Source organism: Musca vetustissima, unplaced genomic scaffold (assembly GCF_032173495.1).
Source record: "Musca vetustissima isolate MV318-11 ecotype Yass unplaced genomic scaffold, APGP_CSIRO_Mvet_v1 utg744, whole genome shotgun sequence".
Lineage (NCBI taxonomy): Eukaryota > Metazoa > Arthropoda > Insecta > Diptera > Muscidae > Musca > Musca vetustissima.
Genome location: NW_026888268.1, coordinates 186,046 through 210,406, shown reverse-complemented (window position 1 = coordinate 210,406; position 24,361 = coordinate 186,046). Strand labels below are relative to the sequence as shown.

Genomic DNA, 24,361 nt, shown 5'->3' with positions numbered 1-24,361 from the left:
TTTTCATCCCTTAGGATGCTTGCTAAGGGAATTTTGGGGAAAATAGTATCACATGCAGGTAGTTGAAATACTACCAGCTCCTAAAACAATAGTCTGTCTGTCCTTTGTTTGATTTGCTACCTTTCTGATCGTGAGAACGATCAGTGAAATCTAACAAAAAATAATCATCAATCAGACAAATAATTTGTGATCCTTTTTATTACCGTTGTAGTTGTTGTTGTCTTCTAGTGTCTGAGGTTATGTGTTAGCATGCTTGTTGTGTTTGTTTAGAATATTTTTGGGATTCCATTACAAAAGGACTTATGTGTTGCGATTTTTCGAAATGTTTCCCACGCAATTGGATAGAACCTTAATTGTACAAGTGGGGGTTGATTTTTGTTGTTTAGAGTGTGTGTGTTTAGAGTATCACTTGTGAAGCGTGATCGTTCCTGCTCATGAGTCATTTGTGAGGGGTTTCTAGAACACACGTTATGGAATGTTGTATTTTAATGTATGACACATAGTCGTGTGTTAAGCGCGAGGTGACACGAGCTTAATTTTTGGAAGGCCAAAATGTGTTGCAAAGATAAAATATATAAAAATATCAGACTCAAATTTGTAGTTTTTTTAAAGAATATTTGTCAAGACCGATAAGCATGGATTTTTAGAAATAAGTTTTCTACATCTAACCGAACCTAAAGCATGAATTTTTATACACTGAGCCTAATGTCTAATGATGGTATCTAAATATTGATGGGTGTTTAGAGAATCACTTGTGAAGCGTGATCGTTCCTGTTCATGAGTCGTTTGTGAGGGGTTTCTAGAACACAAGTTATGGAATGTTGTATTTGAATGTATGACACATAGTCGTGTGTTGAGCGCGAGGTGACACGAGCTTAATTTTTGGAAGGCCAAAATGTGTTGCAAAGATAAAATATATAAAAATATCAGACTCAAATTTGTAGTTTTTTTTTAAGAATATTTGTCAATCTATCTTAGACCGATAAGCGTGGATTTTTAGAAATAAGTTTTCTACATCTAACCGAACCTAAAGCATGCATTTTTATACCCTGAGCCTAATGTCTAATGATAGTATCTAAATATTTAAATGTACGACAAAAATGTGCCTTATCGAAATATTAGTGTTAGACCCCTTTTTTCTTTGGACAAAATCCGTTTCAGACAATTTGGGGTAGACTTACAAATACCCGTCCGTCTGTCTAGGCGAGTGGTGCACACGATATCTCTCGAAGGGAGTAAGCAATTTCGTCGAAGATGGAGAATGGCTATATCAGAGGCATAAGCGTGAATTTTTAAGAATAATTTTTCAAGTGGTATCAGAAATATATCATTTGTATTTTTAAACTCTCAATTTTACGGCTGTATAAGGTACATATTAAGTTGGGGAAAAATAAATCCATTAGGCCGGTCGTCGAAAATGTCTATAAAATCGGAGAAATGGTCGAAGTTGACCGGCATGTTAGCAGTCATAACATCGTAATAAAGCTGGATTCAAAAAGTAGCTCGATATTTGGGTGCCACACCAATTAACAGAAAAAAATAGGATGGATTGAATTTCTATCTGCGAAGCGATTGTCACTGGAGATGAGAAATGGATCACATACGATAACCAGAAACGGCCAGAATTGGCCAACAGGTGAGGTGTCGTGTTCTACCAGGACAACGTTAGGCCCCACACATCTACAGTTGTTACTCGCCAGAAACTTCGGGAGCTTGGTAATAATGAATTTCTTTTTCCCCAACAAATATCGGATAAGTTTAATTGACCCCAAATCTTTTTTTATACAATTTCCGTTTCACACATTATATAATTCCATGCAATCGGAGTATCAGCTTTGATTCCATATTTTTATTTAAATTAGATAAAGCCTGCATAGTAGGCCTATCAGCAACACCCTGTGGTACCTCGCCAACAAAGAACATAATTTTGAAAACACATAAATTTTATATCAAACTTCTAGTCTTATTAGAAGTGAATCAGCCTATTCATCTTCACACATTGATTTTCATTTCTAACCCTGTACTCTCCCTCTCCTTCTCTGAAGTCATTGTTCTTCTTACAGTTACTTCATTCAACCTTGACACACATATTGAAGCCTTACACTTGACTCCAAAAGATCAACGACATCAATAGTCGTCGAATAAGAATTATTATAAAATTCAATACACAGAATACCACACAAACGAAATCAAAGACACAAGTTGGATGATAAATAGACAGTGTCTTGAACTACCATTGAATTGATAAGGACAGCCCCCTTTCGAACAAATTTATTTTCTTACGCCATTCATAAGAACTTCAAATACCATCTAAATTGTTTTCTAAATAATGATGAGATCCTTAAAGTAGCACTAGCTTCGTTTGGCCTACCAAAGCAACAAAGTTTGTTAAGGCTCGTTCAAAAAACCAAAATAAAAATGTATCATCAAAACTATGACATAAACTAAACAGTTTATGAAGTCTATGGCTGCATTCCTATTGTCATTGCTGCGTGGGAAACATTTCGAAACCTTACTTGCATTCTTACTGTGTGTTGGCACACGTGTGCACGTAACACGTTAGAAACCAAAAACAACAACAAATTTAAAAGGGACCAATCCCTATTGTTTTTAATGGTTTATAGAAAATTTTTTGTTTCACTAGACATTCCCACGATCAGAAAGGTACACCTCAAACAATAGATAACCAGTGTCTATTGTCTCGGAGCTGGTAGATTTTCATTTACCTGCATGTCCTTTCCCACCTAGCTGAGAGTATAAAAGACCAAACGCAGCCAAGATACAGCATCATTCTCCTTCGATTTGTCTTCCACTAAAGACTCACAAACATCTCCCAAAAACATTCAAAATGTGCGTAGAAATTAAACAAACCCAACAATACAACAAAATGGATATCACCATCTCTCAAAAGAAAAGCTCCAACAGCATGAAGAAGCTGTTTAAACAAATCTTCAAATCCAAGAAAACTTTTGCTGACTCCTCGGAATCTTTGGAAAATAGCCGCAATGCCAGTCTAGAATCATCAATGGAATCCTTTGAAAATGACATCAATGAATCCTACGAGAAAGAGGAGGAATTTGATTACACCACCACAGTGCCTGTACACTTTGTTCGCACCGAACAGGGTACCTACTTTTGGACCTCTGCTGCCTACATGCAAGATCGTTGGGCCAAAGCTTAGATTTTATTACAACATGAAAGTGAAATCATCTGCAGAAGTCGTACCTGGCCAAGAAAATGCCTTCATCTGTTATACAAACGTACAACAAGAAGCTTTATAAAAACACTGTGATAGTTTAAGAAAACGCAATATTTTCCAAGAAAATAATTTATTTATAAGAAAAAAAACGAAAAATGAAAATATATTTTTACAAATTTTTAAAACTTAATTTTATTTAAAGCTTTTTAATTTGGGAATTGGGTTAATGGAGGGAATTTATGGGTATAATTGGCACAACTTCAAAATTGATTTTGGCTACCACAAACCGCATGAGATATTTACTATTATTCGGAGATATATTGCAGCCTAAGTCTGCGAAGTTCTATATTGAGCTATAGGAAGCAATTCCATAACGAATAATAACGAATTCAAATTTAATTGGTTTCAAAACCCATATAATCGGTTTTAATCATCAGCATATACAAATTTACCGCCCTCCGACGTTTCAGGTGATTTTGCGAGGTTAACATATGTTACAGTTATATCCGCACTTCTTTAAATATCTTATTTTGCAGAAAATATCCAACAATTGTTGAAACGAGATCTAAAATACTCCACGAAACATTTTACTAAAACATTTCTGGGCACAAATTTATCGCGCCAGACGTTTCAAGAGAATTTGGAGGTTAACATATATTTTAGTTATTGACAGAAAAGACCCAACAATTTTTTTTATTAAAAATCATCATATTCTAATATTTTTTTAATGTCCCGATCTTAAATATTCCATGAAACCTTTCTGAGCACGAAAAACCGAACAATTAGGGATATTACGGATATGAGCTACAAATGTAGCTACTACAATACAAAACTTCATTCGAGTTGACAGAAAATTTAATATCGTAATTTCGATACACTCACTAAAAATACTGTTGCATATGTCCCTTATTATAAACTGTAAAGCATACAGCTTGAAATTGCATGGATTTTAATTCAAATGTTTGGGCTATGGCAGATCAGACCAATCGGTATGAATCTCTGAATATACCCATCAATCGCTTTCATTACCAGGATACTGAATCTGAGCCGCTCTTCGTCACTCATTATTATAGGCTTCAGAGTGGAATTGTAACTGGATAAGCTAATATCCAAGACGTCTTTATTTTGACACATGAAAATCTGAGTAGTTTTTTTTAACATTTTATGATAGTTTCCTAACAAATATATTAATATATCAACATATAGATATATACTAAACATAGACTAGAACTATGGCTGTCCCATTGATGGCGACCAATATAAGACAATTCTAAAACCGAAGCCGCATTTTTATTCTTGTTCAGAACCCCATTCAACAACCCAATTCCAAATGAAGTCTCATATCAAATTAAGTTTTTAAAATTTTGTAAAAATATATTTTGTTTTCATTTTTTTCTTATAAATAAATAATTTTCTTGGAAAATATTGCATTTTCTTAAATTATCACAGTGTTTTATAAAGCTTGTTGTTATACGTTTGTATAACAGATGAAGGCATTTTCTTGGAAGACTTCTGCAGATGATTTCACTTTCATTTTGAGTTGAAATCTAAGCTTGGGCCCAACGGTCTTGCATATAGGCAGCTGAGGTCCAAAAGTAGGTACCATGTTCGGTGCGGACAAAGTGTACGGGAACAGTGGTGGTGTAATCAAATTCTTCCTCTTTCTCGTAGGATTCATTGATGTCATTTTCAAAGGATTCCATTGATGATTCTAGACTGGCATTGCGGCTATTTTCCAAAGATTCCGAGGAGTCAGCAACAGTTTTCTTGGATTTGAAGATTTGTTTAAACAGCTTCTTCATGCTGGCGGTGGAGCTTTTCTTCTGGGAGATGGTGATATCCATTTTGTTGTATTGTTGAGTTTGGGTAATTTCTACGCACATTTTGAATGTTTTTTTGGGAGATGTTTGTGAGTCTTTAGTGGAAGACAAATCGAATGAGAATGATGCTGTACCTTGGCATCGTTTGGTCTTTTATACTCTCAGCAAGGTTGGAAAGGATATGCAGGTAAATGAAAATCTACCAGCTTCTGAACAATAGCCACTGCTTATCTATTGTTTAGAATGTACCTTTCTGATCGTGGGAATGTCTAGTGAAACTCTAAAATTTTGTTGAATCATTAAAACAATAGGGATTAGGTCCTTTTTACGTTTGTTGTTTTTGCTATCTAACGTGTTACGTGCACACGTGTGCAGGGAGGGAATAGATCATACAAATTCCAATACAATAAGAATGCAAGTAAGGTTTAGAAATGTTTCCCACGCATAGTTGATAATAGTAAAAAGTTGCAATAAAATTCAGGATTTGGTTATGTTCTGGGTATCGTTCAGACAGTTAAGTATTATTCTGATTATTTTGAAAATTTGTTTGGTGTTACTGCCCTCAAACAAACTTTGTATTTTAAGAAGGCGAAACGAAGCTCGTGCCACTTTAGGGATTCATTGTTGTTTAGGAGACATTAAGATGGTATTTGAAGTTGTTATGAATGATGTAGGGAAAGTAAATGATTTGACGGCATATCCTTAAATATAAAATTGTTTGACTGTCTATCCACATAATCACTACACTTGTGTCTTTAATTTCTTTTGTTTAGTATTTTTTGTATTGAAGGTTATAGTGATTCCTATTCGAATAGCATGCCATTCATTCGTCATTGGAGTCAAGTGTAAGGCTTCAATGCGTGTCAAAATTGTAGGATATAGTTGCCGGTGTTCTATAAACTTCAGAAGTTCTTAAACATATGTTCTTTCTGTATTTTAATATTAACCCATTATAGATAACTCACAATTTATTAATTTTATTGTCCATTATTATTGATCAAGGATATCGAATTCCTTGATTCTTTAAATATACAAATCATTAACGCCTTTAACTGGCAATGCTTTCGAAGAGTCAGGGGATATCATAAGTTATATTCATTTTTTCCAATTGCTAAAAAATTCTGCAGAGGGTGCCCAAGATTATTGAACAAGAGATTTCTCAAGTCAGTGATCTTTGCCGGCAACACCGTCTGACACATTTTTCTTGTTAAAATTCCCCAAAAGGCAAGTTCTTTTTTTTTATTGGGCCAGATTTTTGGGTGGTAGAAACTCAACCGAAATTTTTAATATTAAAAAAAAATACGCACAGGTGAAGAAAATATTAGTGATATTAAAAATAAATTAATCACAACAACGCCCTTCTAAATTATTTCAATAATAAACAGCAACGAAGTGGCACGAGTACTATATGAATCTATCATTTTTTCCTTAAATTCAAATATCTCATCCACCCATCTTCATAAATATGATTATTAATAAGAAAATATACCCTGGGTGTTACTAGGAACACAAAATACTCAACAAATTCCTATTGTAATTGTTGCGTGGGAATGATTTCGGGAACTTAAAGATATTCTTATTGTGTTCGTATGTCTTGTATTTAAACATATTTTACTTAGGGCACGAGCAAGATTCACACTTGGGTAAATCGTTTTTATTCAAGTTTTTCCAATTTTTCAATCACATTACATTGTTCCATATTATACATCACACACCAATTAACCATAGTTTAGCTAATTTTTCCTATTGCCACTATTGCGTGGGAATCATTTCGAAACCATACTTTCATTCCTTTTGTATTGGTATTTTGGTTGTCCTGGTAAACTAAAATTATTCCTGCACACGTGCAAAACTAACACTTTAGAAGCCAAAAAGCAACAACAAACATAGAGGACCTAATCTCTATTGTTTTAAATGTTTTATAGAAATTTTCTAGTTTCATTAGACATTCCCACGATCAAAAAGGTAGATCTAAAACAATAGATAAACAGTGTCTATTGTTCAGGAGCTGGTAGATTTTTATTTACCTGCATGTCCTTTCCAACCTTGCTGAGGGTATAAAAGACCAAACGCTGCCAGGATACAGCATCATTCTCATTTGATTTGTCTTCCACTAAAGACCTAAAAAAACTCCACAACAACATTCAAAATGTGCGTAGAAATTACACAAACTCAACAATACAACAAAATGGATATCACCATCTCCCAAAAGAAAAGCTCCAGCATGAAGAAGCTGTTCAAACAAGTCTTCAAATCAAAGAAAACTGTTGCTGACTCCTCTGAATCTTTGGAAAATAGCCGTAATGCCAGTCTAGAATCATCAATGGAATCCTTTGAAAATGACATCAATGAATCCTACGAGAAAGAGGAGGAATTTGATTACACCACCACAGTGCCTGTACACTTTGTTCGCACCGAACATGGTACCTACTTTTGGACCTCTGCTGCCTATATGCAAGATCGTTGGGCTCAAGCTTAGATTTCATTACAACATGAAAGTGAAATCCTCTGCAGAAGTCTTCTTCTTTATAAAAAAACACTGTGATAATCTAAGAAAACGCAATATTTTCCAAGAAAATAGTTTATTTATAAGAAAAAACAAAAAATGAATATAAAATATAATTTTACAAATTTTTAAAACAGAATTTGAAGAGACTTTTCATTTGGTATTGGGTTATTGCTTGGGGTTCTGAAGAAGAGAAAGACATATGGCTTCTGTTTTTAGAATTGTCTAATATTGGTTCACATCCGTTGGACGGGCATATACTAAGACGTTGATATATTAATTTATATGGGATCAATCATTAAAGGATTTTAAGGAACCATTCGATATCAATTGAGACTTCTAAGCTAATTTTCGTGTATCAAGTCAGAGAGGTCTTGGATATTAGCTTATCCAATTACAATTCCACACTGAAGCCTATAACAATGAGTGACGAAGAGCGGCTCAGATTCAGTATCCTGGTAATGAAAGCGATTGATTGGTATATTCAGAGATTCATACCAATAGGTCTGATCTGCCAAAGCCCAAACGTTTGAATTATACTTCGTACAATTTCATGCTGTATGCCTTACAGTTTATGATAAGGTACATATATAACAGTATTTTTAGTGAGTGTATCGGAATTAACATATTAAATTTTCTGTCAACTCGAATGAAGTTTTGTATTGTAGTAGGTACATCTGTACCTCATATCCACAATTGTTTGTTGTTGTTTCTAATTTTGATGGTGGTTTGTCCTGAAATACGATTTTCTTGTTCAGAAATGTTTGGCGGAATATTTAAGATCGGGACATTAATATGAGAAAATATAAGCATATTATGAAGTTTTAATAAAAATTGTTGGGTGTTTTCTACCAAAGTCACTTGAAACGTCTGGCACGAGAAATTTGTGCTCAGACATGTTTTAGTAAAATGTTTCGTGAAGTATTTTAGATCGGGACATTTAAAGCAATATGTTAATATTATCCCGTTCCAATAACAATTGTTGGACCTTTTTTGCCAAATAAGACATTTTAGAAGTGTGGATATAACTCTAATATATGTTAACCTAACAAAATCACCTGAAATGTCTGAGGGCGATCAATTTGTATATGCCGATGATTTAAATATAACCATTCATTAACTAAATTTAAAATTTGTATTCTTCCTTAAGGAATTGCTTGCCATAGCTGAAAATAGAACTTCACAGACTTAGGCTGTGATATATCTCCGAAAAATAGTAAATATCTCAGGTGGTTTGTGTCAAATCAATTTTGACGACGTGGCAATTATACCCATAAATCCCCTCCATTAACCCAATTGAAAAGTCTCATATTAAATTATGTTTAAACAATTTTTAAAATTATATTTTGTTTTCATTTTTATTTTTTTTCTTATAAATAAATTATTTTCTTGGAAAATATTGCGTTGTCTTAAATTATCACAGTGTTTTTATAAAGCTTGTTGTTGTACGTTTGTATAACAGTTGAAGGCATTTTTTTTGGCCAGGTACGACTTCTGCAGATGATTTCACTTTCATGCTGTAATGAAATCTAAGCTTGGGCCCAACGATCTTGCATATATGCAGCAGAGGTCCAAAAGTAGGTACCCTGTTCTGTGCGAACAAAGTGTACAGGCACTGTGGTGGTGTAGTCGAATTCCTCCTCTTTCTCAAAGGATTCATTGATGTCATTTTCAAAGGATTCCATTGATGATTCTAGGCTGGCATTGCGGCTATTTTCCAATGATTCAGAGGAGTCAGCAACAGTTTTCCTTGATTTGAAGATTTGTTTAAACAGCTTCTTCATGCTGCTGGAGCTTTTCTTCTGGGAGATGGTGATATCCATTTTTTTGTATTGTTGAGATTGGGCAATTTCTACGCACATTTTGAATGTAGTTGTGGATTTTTTTTAGGTCTTTAGTGGAAGACAAATCGAATGAGAATGATGCTGTACCTTGGCAACGTTTCGTCTTTTATACTCTCAGCAAGTTGGAAAAAGGACATGCAGGTAAATGAAAATCTACCAGCTCCTGGACAATAGACTCTGGTTATCTATTGTTTAGAATGTACCTTTCTGATCGTGGGAATGTCTAGTGAAACTCTAAAATTTTGTTGAATCACTAACAACAATAGGGATTAGGTCCTTTGTTAAATTTGTTGTTGTACTTTGGTTCCTAACGTGTAAGATTTGCACGTGTGCACGAACAAATTTACTTTCCCAGGATAACCTACATACCAATACAATAAGAATGAAAGTAAGGTTTCGAAATGATTCCCACGCAATAGTGGCAATTGGAATGTACCAGTGAACTATGCCTTGAACCTACCACATAACAATGTGGAGGTAGTAGGTTCGAGTAATGGTAATGATATATATTAGGAGGCAAGATAATGCTTTTGAAATTGTTATTTTATGGACAAATTGAAAAAAAAAATGTTTGTGTTCAAACTCGTGTCTAATCTCAAATATATTAGAAAGCAAGACATACCAATACCATAAGAAGAGCAGTGAAGTGTCGAAAAAAATCCCAAGCGATATAATCAACTGTTAAGGATACATGTTAGAGAGGCATTGTTATAATCTGGAAATAGTTGTTTATGATTTATAAGACGTTATGCTCAAGAGTAAACCAGGCTCGTGCCAATAGAAAATACCGTAAGATTTCGAAATGATTCTCATGCAACGTTGACAATAGGAATATTCGAGTATCTCGTGAGCCTAATTATATCCTGGCCAGTTTTGATTGGTAGCCATATATGTACATATGCTTTTGTTTTTATGAGTTATTTCGCATCCGAGAGCAATATGAACTCGTTTTAGGTGTATTTGGAATCAGGATAAAATATCCTTCAATTCCCATAGATTTTAGCTATAATTAAAAAATGTGGCATTTCCACTCATAGTGTCTTTCAAAGTGTCCCACAAGGTGTCAACATTGGAAAATTTATTAATCTCGTATGAAGTGAACGGAATATCCCATTTTCATTCAAACTTGACATATTGTAAAATGTTTACCAAACATGCATCAAGATGGGACCCATCTTCGGCCCACTCTTTCTGGTACCTCCCCACAAAGGTTCAACATTTTAAAACCTCTTACAAAACTTAATTTGAAATGAGTCTTTTCATTTGGCATTGGTTTGTCGGTTGGGGTTCTGAAGAAGAATTAATAATATGGCTTCTGCTTTCAGAATTGTCCTATATTGGTCAACATCCGTTTGACAGGGGTAGACTAAGACCCTTCGACTTGTAAATTTCATAAGGTGGTAATGTGTGGTCTAAACTTGACAGGCCTTAATATTTATACTCAGCCTAGACTGCAAATATAGGATATAAATACCATCATCCTGGTACCTCCCCCACAAAAGTCAGGATTAAAGTATACTACATACGGTATGTTATAGGTTGAGGGTATCTGTCGGCAACACCGACGTAATTGTATATTAAGAAAAACAAAAAAATCTTTAATGATTAATAATATTTGCAAAACAAGTAAAATCGTTAACCAATTTGAAGCAATAATTAGTTCCTACAATTACAATTAAGTAGTTGATTGTATAACAATTTTTTCTTTGTCTTGTCCATGCCTTTTCTTAAAGATACCTCCTGCAACCTTGACACACTTTGAAGCCTTACACTTGACTCACATGATACATGAAGACCATAGTTTTCAAATACGAATTATTATAACATTCAATACACAGAATACCAAACAAAAGAAATCAAATGTACAAGTGAGAAGTGAAAACCGACAAGGCATTTAAGTATGATAGAATTGATGAGGATAGGCCCCTACCAAACATATTTATTTTCTTACATCATTCATTATAACTCCAAATACCATCTAATTTGTCTTGTAAATAATGAGGAGATCCCTAAAGTGGCACGAGCTTCGTTTCGCCTTCCAAGACAACAAAGTTTCTTTAAGATCCGTCCAAAAACGCAGAACAATATTTTTATCTCCTGAACTATATACCAAAATTAAACAGTTTATGCTTTCAAAGGCCACATTCCATTTGAAATTGCTGCGTGGGAAACATTTCGAAACCTTACTTTCATTCCTATTGTATTGGCATTTTTATGTTCTAGTCCCTGCACACGTGTGCATGTAACACGTTAGAAAGAAATAACAACAACAAATTTAAAAGGTCCTAATCCTTATTGTTTTTAATGATTTACAAAAATTTATAGTTTCACTAGACATTCCCACGATCAGAAAGGTACATCCCAAACAATAGCTAACCAGTGTCTACTATCTAGGAGCTGGTAGATTTTCATTTACCTGCATATCCTTTCCAATCTAGCTGAGAGTATAAAAGACCAAACGCTGCCATGGTACAGCATCATTCTCATTCGATTTGTCTTCCACTAAAGACCTACAAAAACTCCACAACAACATTCAAAATGTGCGTAGAAATTACACAAACTCAACAATACAACAAAATGGATATCACCATCTCCCAGAAGAAAAGCTCCAGCATGAAGAAGCTGTTCAAACAAATCTTCAAATCCAAGAAAACTGTTGCTGACTCCTCGGAATCTTTGGAAAATAGCCGTAATGCCAGTCTAGAATCATCAATGGAATCCTTTGATAATGACATCAATGAATCCTACGAGAAAGAGGAGGAATTCGATTACACCACCACAGTGCCTGTACACTTTGTTCGCACCGAACAGGGTACCTACTTTTGGACCTCTGCTGCCTATATGCAAGATCGTTGGGCCCAAGCTTAGATTTCATTACAACATGCAAGTGAAATCATCTGCAGAAGTCGTACCTGGCCAAGAAAATGCCTTCAACTGTTATACAAACGTTTAACAACAAGCTTTATAAAACACTGTGATAATTTAAGAAAACGCAATATTTTCCAAGAAAATAATTTATTTATAAGAAAAACATAAAATGAAAACAAAATATATTTTTTACAAAATTTTAAAAACTTAATTTAATATGAGACTTTTTATTTGGAATTGGATTACTGCTTGGGATTCTGAAGAAGTATAAATGATATGGCTTCTGTTTTCAGAATTGTTTTATATTGGTATATATGTTTAGTACATATTTGTTAGGGAACTTTCATAAAATGTTTTGAAAAAATTCTTCGACTTCAATACTTTCATGTATCAAATCATAGAGGTCTTGGATATTAGCTTATCCAGTTACAATTCCACACTGAAGCCTACAACATTGAGTGACGAAGAGCGGCTCAGATTCAGTATCCTGGTAATGAAAGCGATTGATGGGTATATTCAGAGATTCATGCCGATAGGTCTGATCTGCCAAAGCCAAAACGTTTGAATTATAATCCATACAATTTCAAGCTGTATGCCTTACAGTTTATAATAAAGTAGATATATAACCTCGTTTTTAGAAGGTTTATTGGAATTTCGATATTAAATTTTCTGTCAACTCGAATAAAGTTTTGTATTGTAGCAGCTACATCTGTAGCTCATATCCCTAATTGTTTGTTGTTGGTCCTAATTTTGATGGTGGTTTAAACATGTCCTGAAATAAGCTTTTCGTGCTCAAAAATATTTCGTGGAATTTCTCAGATTTGCATTTTATGAGAATATTGAGACATTTAATAAAAAAGTTGTTGGGGTTTTCTGATAAGTGCGAAATTTTAAGAGGTATGGATATAACTCTAATATATGTTAGCCTCACAAAGTCACTTGATATGTCTTTGGGCGATAAATTTGTGCTCAGACATGTTTTAGTAAAATGTTTCGTGGAGTATTTTAGATCGGAACATTTAAGATGTTAATATTATCATGTTTTAATAAAAATTGTTAGGAAGTGCGGATATAACTATAATATATGTTAACCCCAAAAAGTCACCTGAAACGTCTGAAGGCGATAAATTTTTATATGCTTTTGATTAAAATACAACCATTCATTAAGATTTGGAACCGGTTGTATGGGTTTTGGAACCAATTACATTTTAAATTGCTATTCCCCCTTAAGGAATTGCTTCCCATATACGAAAATAGAACTTCACACACTTAGGCTACAATATATCTCCGAACAATAGTAAATATCTCAGGTGGTTTGTAGTACCTCAAATCAATGTCAATTATACCCATAAATCCCCTCCGTTAACCCAATACCCAAATTAAAAAGTCTCATATTAAATTATGTTTTAAAAATGTGTAAAATTGTATTTTGTTTTCATTTTTGTTTTTTTTTTTTCTTCTTATAAATAAATTATTTTCTTGGAAAATATTGCGTTTTCTTATATAATCACAGTGTTTTTTTTTATAAAGCTTGCTGTTGAACGTTTGTATAACAGTTAAAGGCATTTTCTTGGAAGACTTCTGCGGATGATTTCACTTTCATGTTGTAATGAAATCTAAGCTTGGGCCCAACGATCTTGCATATAGGCAGCAGAGGTCCAAAAGTAGGTACCCTGTTCGGTGCGAACAAAGTGTACAGGCACTGTGGTGGTGTAATCGAATTCCTCCTCTTTCTCATAGGATTCATTGATGTCATTTTCAAAGGATTCCATTGATGATTCTAGACTGGCATTACGGCTATTTTCCAAAGATTCAGAGGAGTCAGCAACAGATTTCTTGGATTTGAAGATTTGTTTAAACAGCTTCTTCATGCTGCTGGAGCTTTTCTTCTGGGAGATGGTGATATCCATTTTGTTGTATTGTTGAGTTTGGGTAATTTCTACGCACATTTTGTGTGTTTATGTGTAAAGGAATGTTGTGAACTGTAGTGTGGTTCAAATGAGAATGATGCTGTACTCCTGCAACCCCTGGCATTTTATACTCTCAGTCCGTTGGCATCACAGTTGAGAAAATAAGGACATGCAGGTATTTTTAGAACTACCAGCTCCCAACAAAAACAATAGTCTATGATCCTTTTGTTTTATTTTCCATTCGAATCGTGGGAACGTCTAGTGAAAAAATTTTGTACGTGAACCATAAAGTGTCTAGGATTTTATCTGTAAAATCTAGGATCCTTTTTTAATGCTCATAGTTGTTTTTGTTTGTATAGTTTAAATTCTATGCACGTGCATGTTTCTTAGGTCCTTTGACATACAAACAGACAATTTTTGAAATAAAATTTAAAGAGCATGATGATTTTTGGACTGTTTCCCACGCCTTGGACTGTGTGGCAATTAGACACGTTGAGTGTTCATGCTTTCCTTAAGATAAGACTGTGGGGGTTACCAATTGGAAATAAGAATAGTTTTGCTTATTCAACAGTAATTGTGTTGCTACAGAAAGAGTGCTGGGAAATTAAAGTGTGCTGTGACTTCAATTTGTTGAAAATTATGGAGTACGGCTATAAAGCGTATGCTAAGTGTAAAAGCATGCGTCTATCACGAGCCTTTGGTGTTATAATGTCATTTGTAGAGGGATTTTTTTGGGCATACATTATTCCAAAGACTTTAAAGGTCCTGAAGATGAAAACATGTATATGATTTACAAATATGACAAAACTTTTGGATGGAGGTATCCAAGGGTTTAATCTTTTATGAGGAAAAAAATAATTCTCCAAAGTTGTAGTTTTTTTAGGGGTCCTGATTTCAATCCCCAATAGCGACAAAGAGTACATTCTGTTGAACTTAATTCAAATGCATGCCATGTGTCCAACCCAAGACTAAATGCGTAAAATGTGTTTTCAGAATTTATCATATTCTTTACAAATCTCAGATGACCGCTTTAAAAACTGTGACCAAGACCATGTCTTTATGAGGAAAAAATAAAGATATCCAAGTTTCCACTTGTTTGAGGGTTTCTAATTTCTATACCCAAATGAAAGGATAAAAACAGGATTTCGAAAATTCTATTTTCTTCAAAGGATCATACTTTTTATCCCCAAATATGACAAGAAGTGCCCTTTTGTCTCCTAGCCTCAATTTGTCCAACGGATTTTTCAGAAGTTATCAGACCCATTGCGAGCCTTGGATGTGAAAAGACCCAAAAATGGTAATAGTAGATTATCCTCAAAATATTTCTTTTCCAGAGAATCCTGGTATTTGAAACGAAATGTGCTGAGGCATACCCTATATTATTGATTCTAATGAGAAATATGAATATGAAGAGTCTACTAAATTCTGGCGACTGTGTGACAGAAATGTGGTGAAGATTTTCTCCCACATTATTCATAGAAAAACAAGGATTAATCTTGGTTTTAAAGATTAACTTAAATGTTAAATAAAATATTGAAAATATAGCCGATTTTTGTGGAAGTCGAGTTATGGTGAAGGCTAGAGCAATTCTAAATATTTTCAAAATTATGGTATTGATAGTCTTTGGAAAATAATTCCTCAAGAATGCAGGCTTATGAACCTGAGAGTCCTTAACATTTTCTTTATATGCCTCACGTATTTCTCTTATAAATTAAAAAACATATAAATTATAAATGACCAACGTTCTTAAGAACAGGCAAATATCCCGAATAGACCTTGAAAATTTTGTAAAAAAATTGATGATTATATCACTAATAGTCTTTGCATAAATATTCCTACAAAAACTATAGCTTATACTGCCAGAATAGTACTTGACTCGCTGATAAATATTTATTTGGACCCTAAGTTATACTATAAATTATTTTATTAATCACTTCTACAACAATATGAACTATAACGGTCCAGACATTCCTCACAAAAAGTAAAAATAAAATTCTCTTCAGTATAACTTCTTCATACCCATTTTTTACTGTACATTTTTACCCTGTCAATACCAAAGCTCATGCCACGAACGTGTTGGCCCACATTCCATATCCTCATGCTAGGCTCATGCTTAGCACGCATTATAACTAAAACCTCCAACTCTATCGCTAAACACAAACATATAAAAACCCGTACCCACAACTTGTTACAATCATCAACGGTTAAAAATATACCAAAATATTTATTCCAATTCAATGTGACAGCATGTTTTCCCACAACCCTGGGAGACCATCACCTTATTCTCATTCAGAAAAAAAAACAATAATAACAACCATTGGCATGCCTCTGTAATGCGTGGGAAACATTTCAAAACCAAGTGAAAATTCATTTAAATTCTATAGGAATTTGTCTGTCCCAGGACACACTATCCTTTTTTCTAAGACCATACAACAACAAATGCCTAAATCTAAAATTACACAGAACAGATGCCTTTTGTTATCATGCATTTGAAAATTTCAGTTTCCTTCAAGCATTCCCACGCTCAGAAGGAAACTAACTGAAAATCCTTTGGACAGACAGATTTACACAGGCCAGAGAACTATGAGTGGTGGTATTTTTACAAAGACCTGCTTGTTCTTATTCTCTGCGATTCGCATGTTCGTGAGTATAAAAACCGATGACTCTCAAGGATTCAACATCATACTCTTTTGAGCATTCAAACATTACACATCCTTCCAACACAACAAACATTCAAAATGTGCGTAGAAATCACACAAACTCAAAAATTCAACAACAACAAAATGGATGTCTCCAACAAGAAATCGTACAGTGTGAAGAAGCTGTTGAAACAAATCTTCAAACAACAAAAATCCCAAAAAGTTACTGCAGAATCAATGGAAACATTGGAGAATGACCGCAATGCCAGTCTAGAATCGGAATCTTTTGAAAATGACATCAATGAAAAACTCTCAGCCATGCAAGCCTTTGATGATGATTGTGACTACCCCACTGCCATCACCTCAGTACCAGTTCACTTCATTCGCACCGATCAGGGTACCTTCTTCTGGACTACCAACAGTGCCTTTGAACAGTTGTCCTGCCAGCAAGATCGTTGGGCCCAAGCCTAAACAACCAAATTGACGTAGAACGAGAACTCATCAATCCATGTCTTCCATTGGGAAACAAATTGTAGAATATTGTAAATATTTTACAACTACAACACACTTTAAAAAAGCTTTAACTAAAAATTGTGATATTTTAAATAGAAATTAAGAAACAAATTAAAACTTTTTATAAAAAAGAAAATATAAAAAAACAAAAATTTTATAGTATTTTTAATTCATTCTGTCTGAGGTTTAAAAGGGTATAAATGCATTACAATTACAGCTAAGGAAAGGGATGTTCAAAAGCAAGCAACTTACAGGATTAAAAAATGATAACCCATCTGCTTGAAATATCCATTACAGATCTTCAGAAAATAATGGAAATTTATATTTAAATATAGTCTGTCTTTTCACTAAACCTAAATCATAAAAATACTATGGTTAGATCACTAACATTCCTTGAAAAATATTCTTCGAAGGACTTCTTTGAAATCCTGACAGTCCTCGAATACTATTCTTAACAAATCCTCATTCATATTACTAATAGCCCTTAAAAAATATACATACAAAGTTCTCAATAATGGCTCAAATAGTCTTTCAGGAAAAAGTTTTTAAAATACTATGATTGTGGCTCTTTTTTTAAATAATCTTAAATACCCACATTTATGACTCTCATAGCCATTAAAAATATTCATTAAAAAATACACACGTATGACACTGAGAATTTTTTTAAAAAATATTCCTTAAAATCCAATATTAAGGCATTGATATACTTTCAAAAATATGTCGGTAAGTCCTGAAAATATATTTTAAGAAAATTCACACTTATTCCATGATAGTCCTTGATTAAAATATGTTTCAAAAGCACATCCTTATAACAGTGATTGATAGCTTTGCAAAATTTTTATTTAAATGATCATGCTTATCGCATGATAGCCTTTCAAAAATAATTTAAAAATTCATAGTTGTTGGCCCCCAATAGAATATAAAAAATAATCTTTAAAAAATCTTGACTTATGACTCGGTTAGTACTTGGCTAAAATATTATTTTAAAATGTAAGTGTTAGGATCTATTCGAATGCTTAGGAAAATACTATTCCGACTGTGTTAGTCCTCTACAACTTAATGCTAAAGAAAATATTTTAAAAAAAAATCCTATATTTTGCTTCTGACAGCCTTTGAAAAAATCGTAAAAAAATCCATCATAAAACATATTTTTGAATTTTCGGAATATGTCTCAGAATCATAGTCCGAAAATTCAAAATATGAAATGTTTGCAACAGCAGAACAAATGGTCAATTAGTGCCATCTATCGTAGCCTGAAAAAAATGTTTCGTTGTTGGTTATGGGGAGGATCTTTGCTAATACGAGTGTTGCCCCATGGTCATCAGTTTCGATCGCTCCAAACAATGTGGCTGATGTAGTTGCTGCTAATATATATATATATATATATATAAGTTCGAGATATCCTATGTAGCCCTTGTTGCCTCCTTCTATCGTCTCGTTAAAATTATAATATATAGTCTGCAGTGGTGACTTCATTTTCTTGTTTTTAGTGTTGCCATTTTTCTCAGTTCTAAATAGGTGGCAAATCGGATTCCAATGTGATCCTGTGTTTGGTTCTTGTCATTGCTAGTGTGATGTAAAGGTTTGTAAGAGTAATATGGTTATACTATTTTGTAGGTGTGCTGAAAAATGTTCTTTAGAAAATTCTGGAAAAACTGAAATCAGAACAAAATTTGTAATCAAATCAATTGTCATTAAACACTACGAGGATAATGGGATGCCCACAAATTTTGTTTCAGATCCAGATAATGAACTCATAATCGTTCATAGAAACTCAAGAGTCATTAAATTCTTTCCCAGTAAATAAAAACACATTTTTTTAATTTTGTTTTGATTTTTATAAATATTGTATATTTTTTGTTGTTTAAAATAGTATATTTTCATAATTCTAAATATAAAATATCACAGTTTGCAGTTAAAGCTTTTAGATTGATTTCTAATGGAAGACATGGTTTGATGAGTTATCGTTCTAAGCCAATTTGTTTCTTAGGCTTGGCCCCAACGATCTTGCTGGCAGGATAATTGTTCCAAAGCACTGGTGGTAGTCCAGAAGAAGGTACCCTGATCGGTGCGAATGAAGTGAACTGGCACAGAGGTGATGGCAGTGGGGTAGTCGCAATCATCATCAAAGGCTTGCATGGCTGAGAGTTTTTCGTTGATGTCATTTTCAAAGGATTCCGATTCTAGACAGGCATTGCGGTCATTCTCCAATGATTCCATAGATTCAGCAGTACATTTTGTGGATTTTTGTTGTTTGAATATGTGTTTAAACAGCTTCTTCACGCTGTACGATTTCTTGTTGGAGATATCCATTTTGTTGTTGTTGTTGTATTGTTGAGTTTGTGTGATTTCTACGCACATTTTGAATATTGTTGTGTTGGAAGGATGTGTAGTGTTTGAATGCTCAAAAGAGTATGATGCTGAATCCTTGAGAGTCTCTGGTTTTTATACTCTCTGCCACGAGCAGGTCTTTGTAAAAATACCAGCTCTCTTAGACAATAGCTAATGGTGATGTGAGTGAACGTATTGTGTCTGTCTTTTAGTGTGTTCCTTCTAGGCGTGGGAATGCTTGAAGAATATATGAAATAATTTCAAAACGCAGAATAACAAAATGCATCTGTTCTATGAAATCTAAATATTTTGTTGTTGGAAAAAGTGTGTATGCTCGTGAGAAATTATTTTTTTCTTTTCATTTTGGTTTAAATGAATTTCTTTACGACTAATTGGGTTTCATTTCAGGATGTGTTTCCCACGGAAAGAAATGTAGTGTGTCAGTCATGAATTTGTGATAATTGTGTTCTAATTTAAGCGTGCTGTGTTTGTGGCACTCCCAATAATATCAGGCTGGAAAGAAATTGATGAATTGAAAACATTTTTATTTGGACTCGAGTTAAGCACGAGTTCAGCAGAAGTTTTTAAAGGCTTTAAATGATTGTAACAAAACAATTGTTTAGGAATGTGATGTCATTGCCAGTTTTATGGTGGAAGTTCATGCATCTATAGAACTTCTTTGGAATGCTTTGGAATAAGAATGTGAAAAGTCTTCTTTTCATATAAAACTTGTAGAAGTTATTCTGAGTATGTATAAGCAACGTGTGGAAAGTCTTCTATCACTTTAGTCGTGTGGAAGATTTTTTTTTCTGTAGAAGATATTTTGAATATATAAAAATAATGACTATGGAATATATACTACCTTCAGAATACTTATGGAATGTCTTATGCCTTTAGAAATCTATGGAGGAGATTCTCTATTATGAAGATATTCGAATGATCTTCTGTGGAAGGTATTATTTCTATAGAAACCCATGAAAGCCTTCTTTCTGTAGGAGACATGTAGAAACTCGTTTGTCTATAGAAGGCCTATAGAAGATTTTCTTTTTTATGGAAGGTCTGTAACAAGCCTTCCATCTATTGAATACATGTAAAAGATATTCTGTATCTAAACCCCCTTTTGCCTATATATGTAATGTGAGAGGCATTCTGTCTGGACCCTTACGGAAGATCTTCGGTATAAAGAAGTCCTGTGGAAGGTCTTCTGTCTATAGTACTATACCTGTGGAAGGACTTCGGTCTATATAAGGCCTGTGGAAGCTCTAATGTCTATATACGAAGTCTGGAATGTCTTCTGTCTATAGAATACCTGTGGAAGATCTTTTGTGTTTAGAAGGCCCGTAAAAGATCGTTTGTCTATAGGATACATGTGGAAGGTATTCTGACTATAGAAGAACTGTTGAAGGACTTGTGTCTATATAACACCTCTGGAAGGTCTACTGTCTATAAAAGACCTGTGGAAGGTCCACTGCCTATAGAATACTTATGGAAGATCTTCTGTCTATAGAAAACCTATGGTAGGTCCTCTGTGTATAGAAGACTTGTGGAATGTCTTCTATCTATAGAAGACCTATGAAAGGTCTTCGGTCTATATAAGACCTCTGTAACGTCTACTGTCTATATAAGTCCTATATAAAGTATACTGTCTATAAGAGATATTTGGTTTTTAGGACCCCTGTACAAAGTCTTCTGCTTTTATAAGAAGTGTGAGAGGTATTCTGTCTTCTGAAGACCTGTCTACAAAAAAAAACATATAACAAAGATGAGTTTATAAAAGACCTTTGGAAGGTCTTCGGTCCACAGAAGACCTATGAAAGGTCAATAAAATACTTTAGCTTTATTTACAAAATTATATATTTTTATTAGTTTTGATTATTTTTTATAATCACAGCTTTTTTATTTAATATTGGTACAAAATAGGAGTAATTTAATTAATTTTTACAAATTTGTATAATGCTCTTCCTTACAATATAATACTGATGACTAAAATAGAGTTCCTTAATTTAACTGCAATTTTCATAGTCCTCACAGGATACCATACTTTAGAGCCTGTCATACATATGAATTCTTCCATTGATAATATATCAGTTCAAATGCCTTAGTTGTTCACATTCACTTGTGATCCGAGAAATTCCTTCGAAGTTCAATTAGTCCAAAAGTAGGTGCCTTTTTCCGAACGAACAAAATAAACCGGTACCGAAGTTGTACTGGGACGATTGTCTTCCTTTTTACGGTATACCTTGGCCGAGATTCTTTCATTTGCAATATTTTCATAGGATTCCATTGATCCACAATCCGATTCTAGGCTTTCATTAAGGCTATTATCCAATGATTCCGGCGATTCCAATAAGGCAGCACTCGCGGCTTCTCTTACTTTTTGTAGATTGTAGATTTCTTTTAGCAGCTTGCTAATTTTGGTGCTATCCATTTCGATGTATTCAGGAATTTCAATGAAGTTTGGAAAGTTCTTTCCTATAGAAATGTTCAAATTGGAATGATTATTTTCCCGTACAACCCCCCTGCTTTTATACTTCGGGCAATAGAAATTGGATATGTTGATTCCCTTAAATTAAATAAACAGTAATTAGTTTGATTATATTTTCATCGTTTAGTTTACATTTAACCTATGAAGCGTGTGATAAAGTGGAGTGAAATACACCACAATATTGGGATAAATGTTTTTTATAGTATTTTTTTACTATTCCTGTTTTTGTTGTTATTGGGGTTTCTTATTTGACTCGTGTCAAAGGTGAGGCATGAGGCAGAATTGGGTTCAACAAGGTTAAGCACATTCCCCAATGCAACAAGTATTGAAAACCGATTTGGAGTAAAAGACATGCACCACACATGTAGCTGGTATACATGTGTTTTCTAAATGTGTTGAAAGGGAGGGGAGTGGTAGGAAGCATCAGTTGAAGAATTTGTTTACACGTCAATGACCCGTTAATATTCTAGATATATTGCACAGAACATTTCAATGGGTCTCGTGTTAAGCGTGAGCTATTAAAAGACTGATAAACTAAATGCATCTAAATTGACCTCTAAAAATAAATATTTTGTTTACATTGAAAGACTTCTTTTGATTGACTTTCAAAAATAGATTGATCTTAATTAAATATTAAATTGTAAATTTCATGGAATCTTGAAGAGTAGGTTCAAAATTCAGAAATTTAAACAGTTCTTCAAGAAACGTATTTAAAAAAAAAATCGCTTCAAAAAAAAAAAAACATTAGAATGATTATCAGTGTCGTAAGCATGGAGTTAAAAAATATATATTTTTGATATTTGATTTAAAAAAAATGCCTTTGACTCTGATAGCCCTTCTATAGAATGGTTTAGAAATCTAACAGAAATTCTTCTGTCTTTTCATATACGACTTTTAGAAGTTTTGGAAGAATTTCTCTGTTAAGCAGATCTTCTGTGTATAAAGAAGTTATGGAAAATCTTCTGCCTACAGGAGATTTGTGAAATGTTGTTTGTCATTATAACCCCTGTCTGTATAAAACATGTGAAGGATATTCTACATATAAAAAACTGTGGAAGATCCTCTGACTAAGAAATCCTGTGGAAGGTCTCTTGTTTTTAATTCCATAATATTCTTTAAAATATCAACACTATAGTTCTTCAAATTTATTCTTAAAAAAGCAGCTTCACTGGCTGAACATATATTTTTTTTTTAAATCCAGACATACGACACTTATAACCTTCCATAAATATCCTTGAAAAATCCATGTGAAAACCGGCAGAGTCTTCTTACTATAGAATAGCTGTGGAAGGTCTTCTTTTCATATAAGTCTTGTGGAAATTTCTGAGCCTATATAAATGACCTGTGGAAAGTCTTCTGTTCACTGAAGATCATCTGTTTATAAAATAATTATGGAAAGTATACTGTCTTCACAAGACTTGTGAATGGTCTTCTGACATTAGAACCCCTGTGTAAGGTATTCTGTCGGTGTAAGACATGTGGAGGATCTTCTATATAAGAACTGTTAATTCCATAATATTATTTAAAAATAAGCGTTTAAAGCACTGATATTCCTTCTAAATTGTTCTTAAAAAAAACCCCATGACAACTTCTGCAGGAGGTCTTCTGTTTATTGAAAAACTGTGGAAATTATCTTCCATCCAAAATTACCTTTCAAAATTATCTTCCAATAAGGAATGGGAGAGGTATTCTGACTGTGGAAGGTCGTCTGTCTATAGTAGACCTGTGGAAAGTTTTCTGTGTATAGACGACCTGTGAAAGGTCTTCTGTCTGTAGAATAGAAGAGAATCAATCTATAGAAGTCCTGAGGGGAAACCGGGGTCTATATAACACCTGTGGAAGGTATACTGTATAGAATTCTTATGGAAGATCTTCTGTCTATAGTATACTGTCTATAGAGAACATGTAGAAGATCTTCAGTATATAGAAGACCTCTGAACGGTCTCCTGTTGTTAATTCAATAATATTCTTTAAAAATCCAACTTACGACACTGATAGCCCTTTGAAAATTTACTTTTAAATCAATGCTTATGACATTGAAACCCCTTCAAAAGTACTTGTTAAAAATGCATGCGTATGGCACTGCTATACCTCAAATAGTTGTCCAAGCATATGAAAAATATTATTTAAAAACTCATCACATACAAAATCCACATTATACCGCTTATGCCCTACCATGTATACAGTCATTTAAAATTCAATTCAAATTATGATAGTTACACTTAATCATAAAATCCTAAGAAAAA

The 24,361-nt window shown here is 33.7% G+C and overlaps 10 protein-coding genes across 10 annotated transcripts in view; 4 read left to right on the top strand and 6 right to left on the bottom strand.

The window, feature by feature from the left end:
- The window catches only part of LOC133336064 (enhancer of split m7 protein), a 378,459-nt gene that overhangs the window by 215,904 nt on the left and 138,194 nt on the right, over positions 1-24,361 (bottom strand). The window lies entirely within an intron of this gene.
- Positions 2,888-3,181, top strand: LOC133336101 (enhancer of split m4 protein-like). Its single transcript, XM_061544399.1, has one exon. The coding sequence runs from the start codon at positions 2,888-2,890 to the stop codon at positions 3,179-3,181; it is 294 nt and encodes a 97-aa protein (XP_061400383.1).
- On the bottom strand, positions 4,747-5,082 carry LOC133336100 (enhancer of split m4 protein-like). The gene has a single exon (XM_061544398.1). It carries the CDS (start codon positions 5,080-5,082, stop codon positions 4,747-4,749), a length of 336 nt encoding a protein of 111 aa, XP_061400382.1.
- LOC133336099 (enhancer of split m4 protein-like) lies at positions 7,208-7,498 on the top strand. Its single transcript, XM_061544397.1, has one exon. It carries the CDS (start codon positions 7,208-7,210, stop codon positions 7,496-7,498), a length of 291 nt encoding a protein of 96 aa, XP_061400381.1.
- On the bottom strand, positions 9,055-9,387 carry LOC133336098 (enhancer of split m4 protein-like). Its single transcript, XM_061544396.1, has one exon. The coding sequence runs from the start codon at positions 9,385-9,387 to the stop codon at positions 9,055-9,057; it is 333 nt and encodes a 110-aa protein (XP_061400380.1).
- Positions 11,908-12,237, top strand: LOC133336097 (enhancer of split m4 protein-like). Its single transcript, XM_061544395.1, has one exon. The coding sequence runs from the start codon at positions 11,908-11,910 to the stop codon at positions 12,235-12,237; it is 330 nt and encodes a 109-aa protein (XP_061400379.1).
- On the bottom strand, positions 13,854-14,186 carry LOC133336096 (enhancer of split m4 protein-like). The gene has a single exon (XM_061544393.1). The coding sequence runs from the start codon at positions 14,184-14,186 to the stop codon at positions 13,854-13,856; it is 333 nt and encodes a 110-aa protein (XP_061400377.1).
- On the top strand, positions 16,886-17,257 carry LOC133336095 (enhancer of split m4 protein-like). Its single transcript, XM_061544392.1, has one exon. It carries the CDS (start codon positions 16,886-16,888, stop codon positions 17,255-17,257), a length of 372 nt encoding a protein of 123 aa, XP_061400376.1.
- On the bottom strand, positions 19,286-19,660 carry LOC133336094 (enhancer of split m4 protein-like). Its single transcript, XM_061544391.1, has one exon. The coding sequence runs from the start codon at positions 19,658-19,660 to the stop codon at positions 19,286-19,288; it is 375 nt and encodes a 124-aa protein (XP_061400375.1).
- On the bottom strand, positions 21,774-22,058 carry LOC133336092 (enhancer of split m4 protein-like). Its single transcript, XM_061544390.1, has one exon. It carries the CDS (start codon positions 22,056-22,058, stop codon positions 21,774-21,776), a length of 285 nt encoding a protein of 94 aa, XP_061400374.1.

Coding starts and splice junctions, on each gene's coding strand:
- LOC133336099 (XM_061544397.1), top strand. CDS start 7,208: ATGGATATCACCATCTCCCAAAAGAAAAGCTCCAGCATGAAGAAGCTG.
- LOC133336101 (XM_061544399.1), top strand. CDS start 2,888: ATGGATATCACCATCTCTCAAAAGAAAAGCTCCAACAGCATGAAGAAG.
- LOC133336098 (XM_061544396.1), bottom strand. CDS start 9,387: ATGTGCGTAGAAATTGCCCAATCTCAACAATACAAAAAAATGGATATC.
- LOC133336092 (XM_061544390.1), bottom strand. CDS start 22,058: ATGGATAGCACCAAAATTAGCAAGCTGCTAAAAGAAATCTACAATCTA.
- LOC133336100 (XM_061544398.1), bottom strand. CDS start 5,082: ATGTGCGTAGAAATTACCCAAACTCAACAATACAACAAAATGGATATC.
- LOC133336096 (XM_061544393.1), bottom strand. CDS start 14,186: ATGTGCGTAGAAATTACCCAAACTCAACAATACAACAAAATGGATATC.
- LOC133336095 (XM_061544392.1), top strand. CDS start 16,886: ATGTGCGTAGAAATCACACAAACTCAAAAATTCAACAACAACAAAATG.
- LOC133336097 (XM_061544395.1), top strand. CDS start 11,908: ATGTGCGTAGAAATTACACAAACTCAACAATACAACAAAATGGATATC.
- LOC133336094 (XM_061544391.1), bottom strand. CDS start 19,660: ATGTGCGTAGAAATCACACAAACTCAACAATACAACAACAACAACAAA.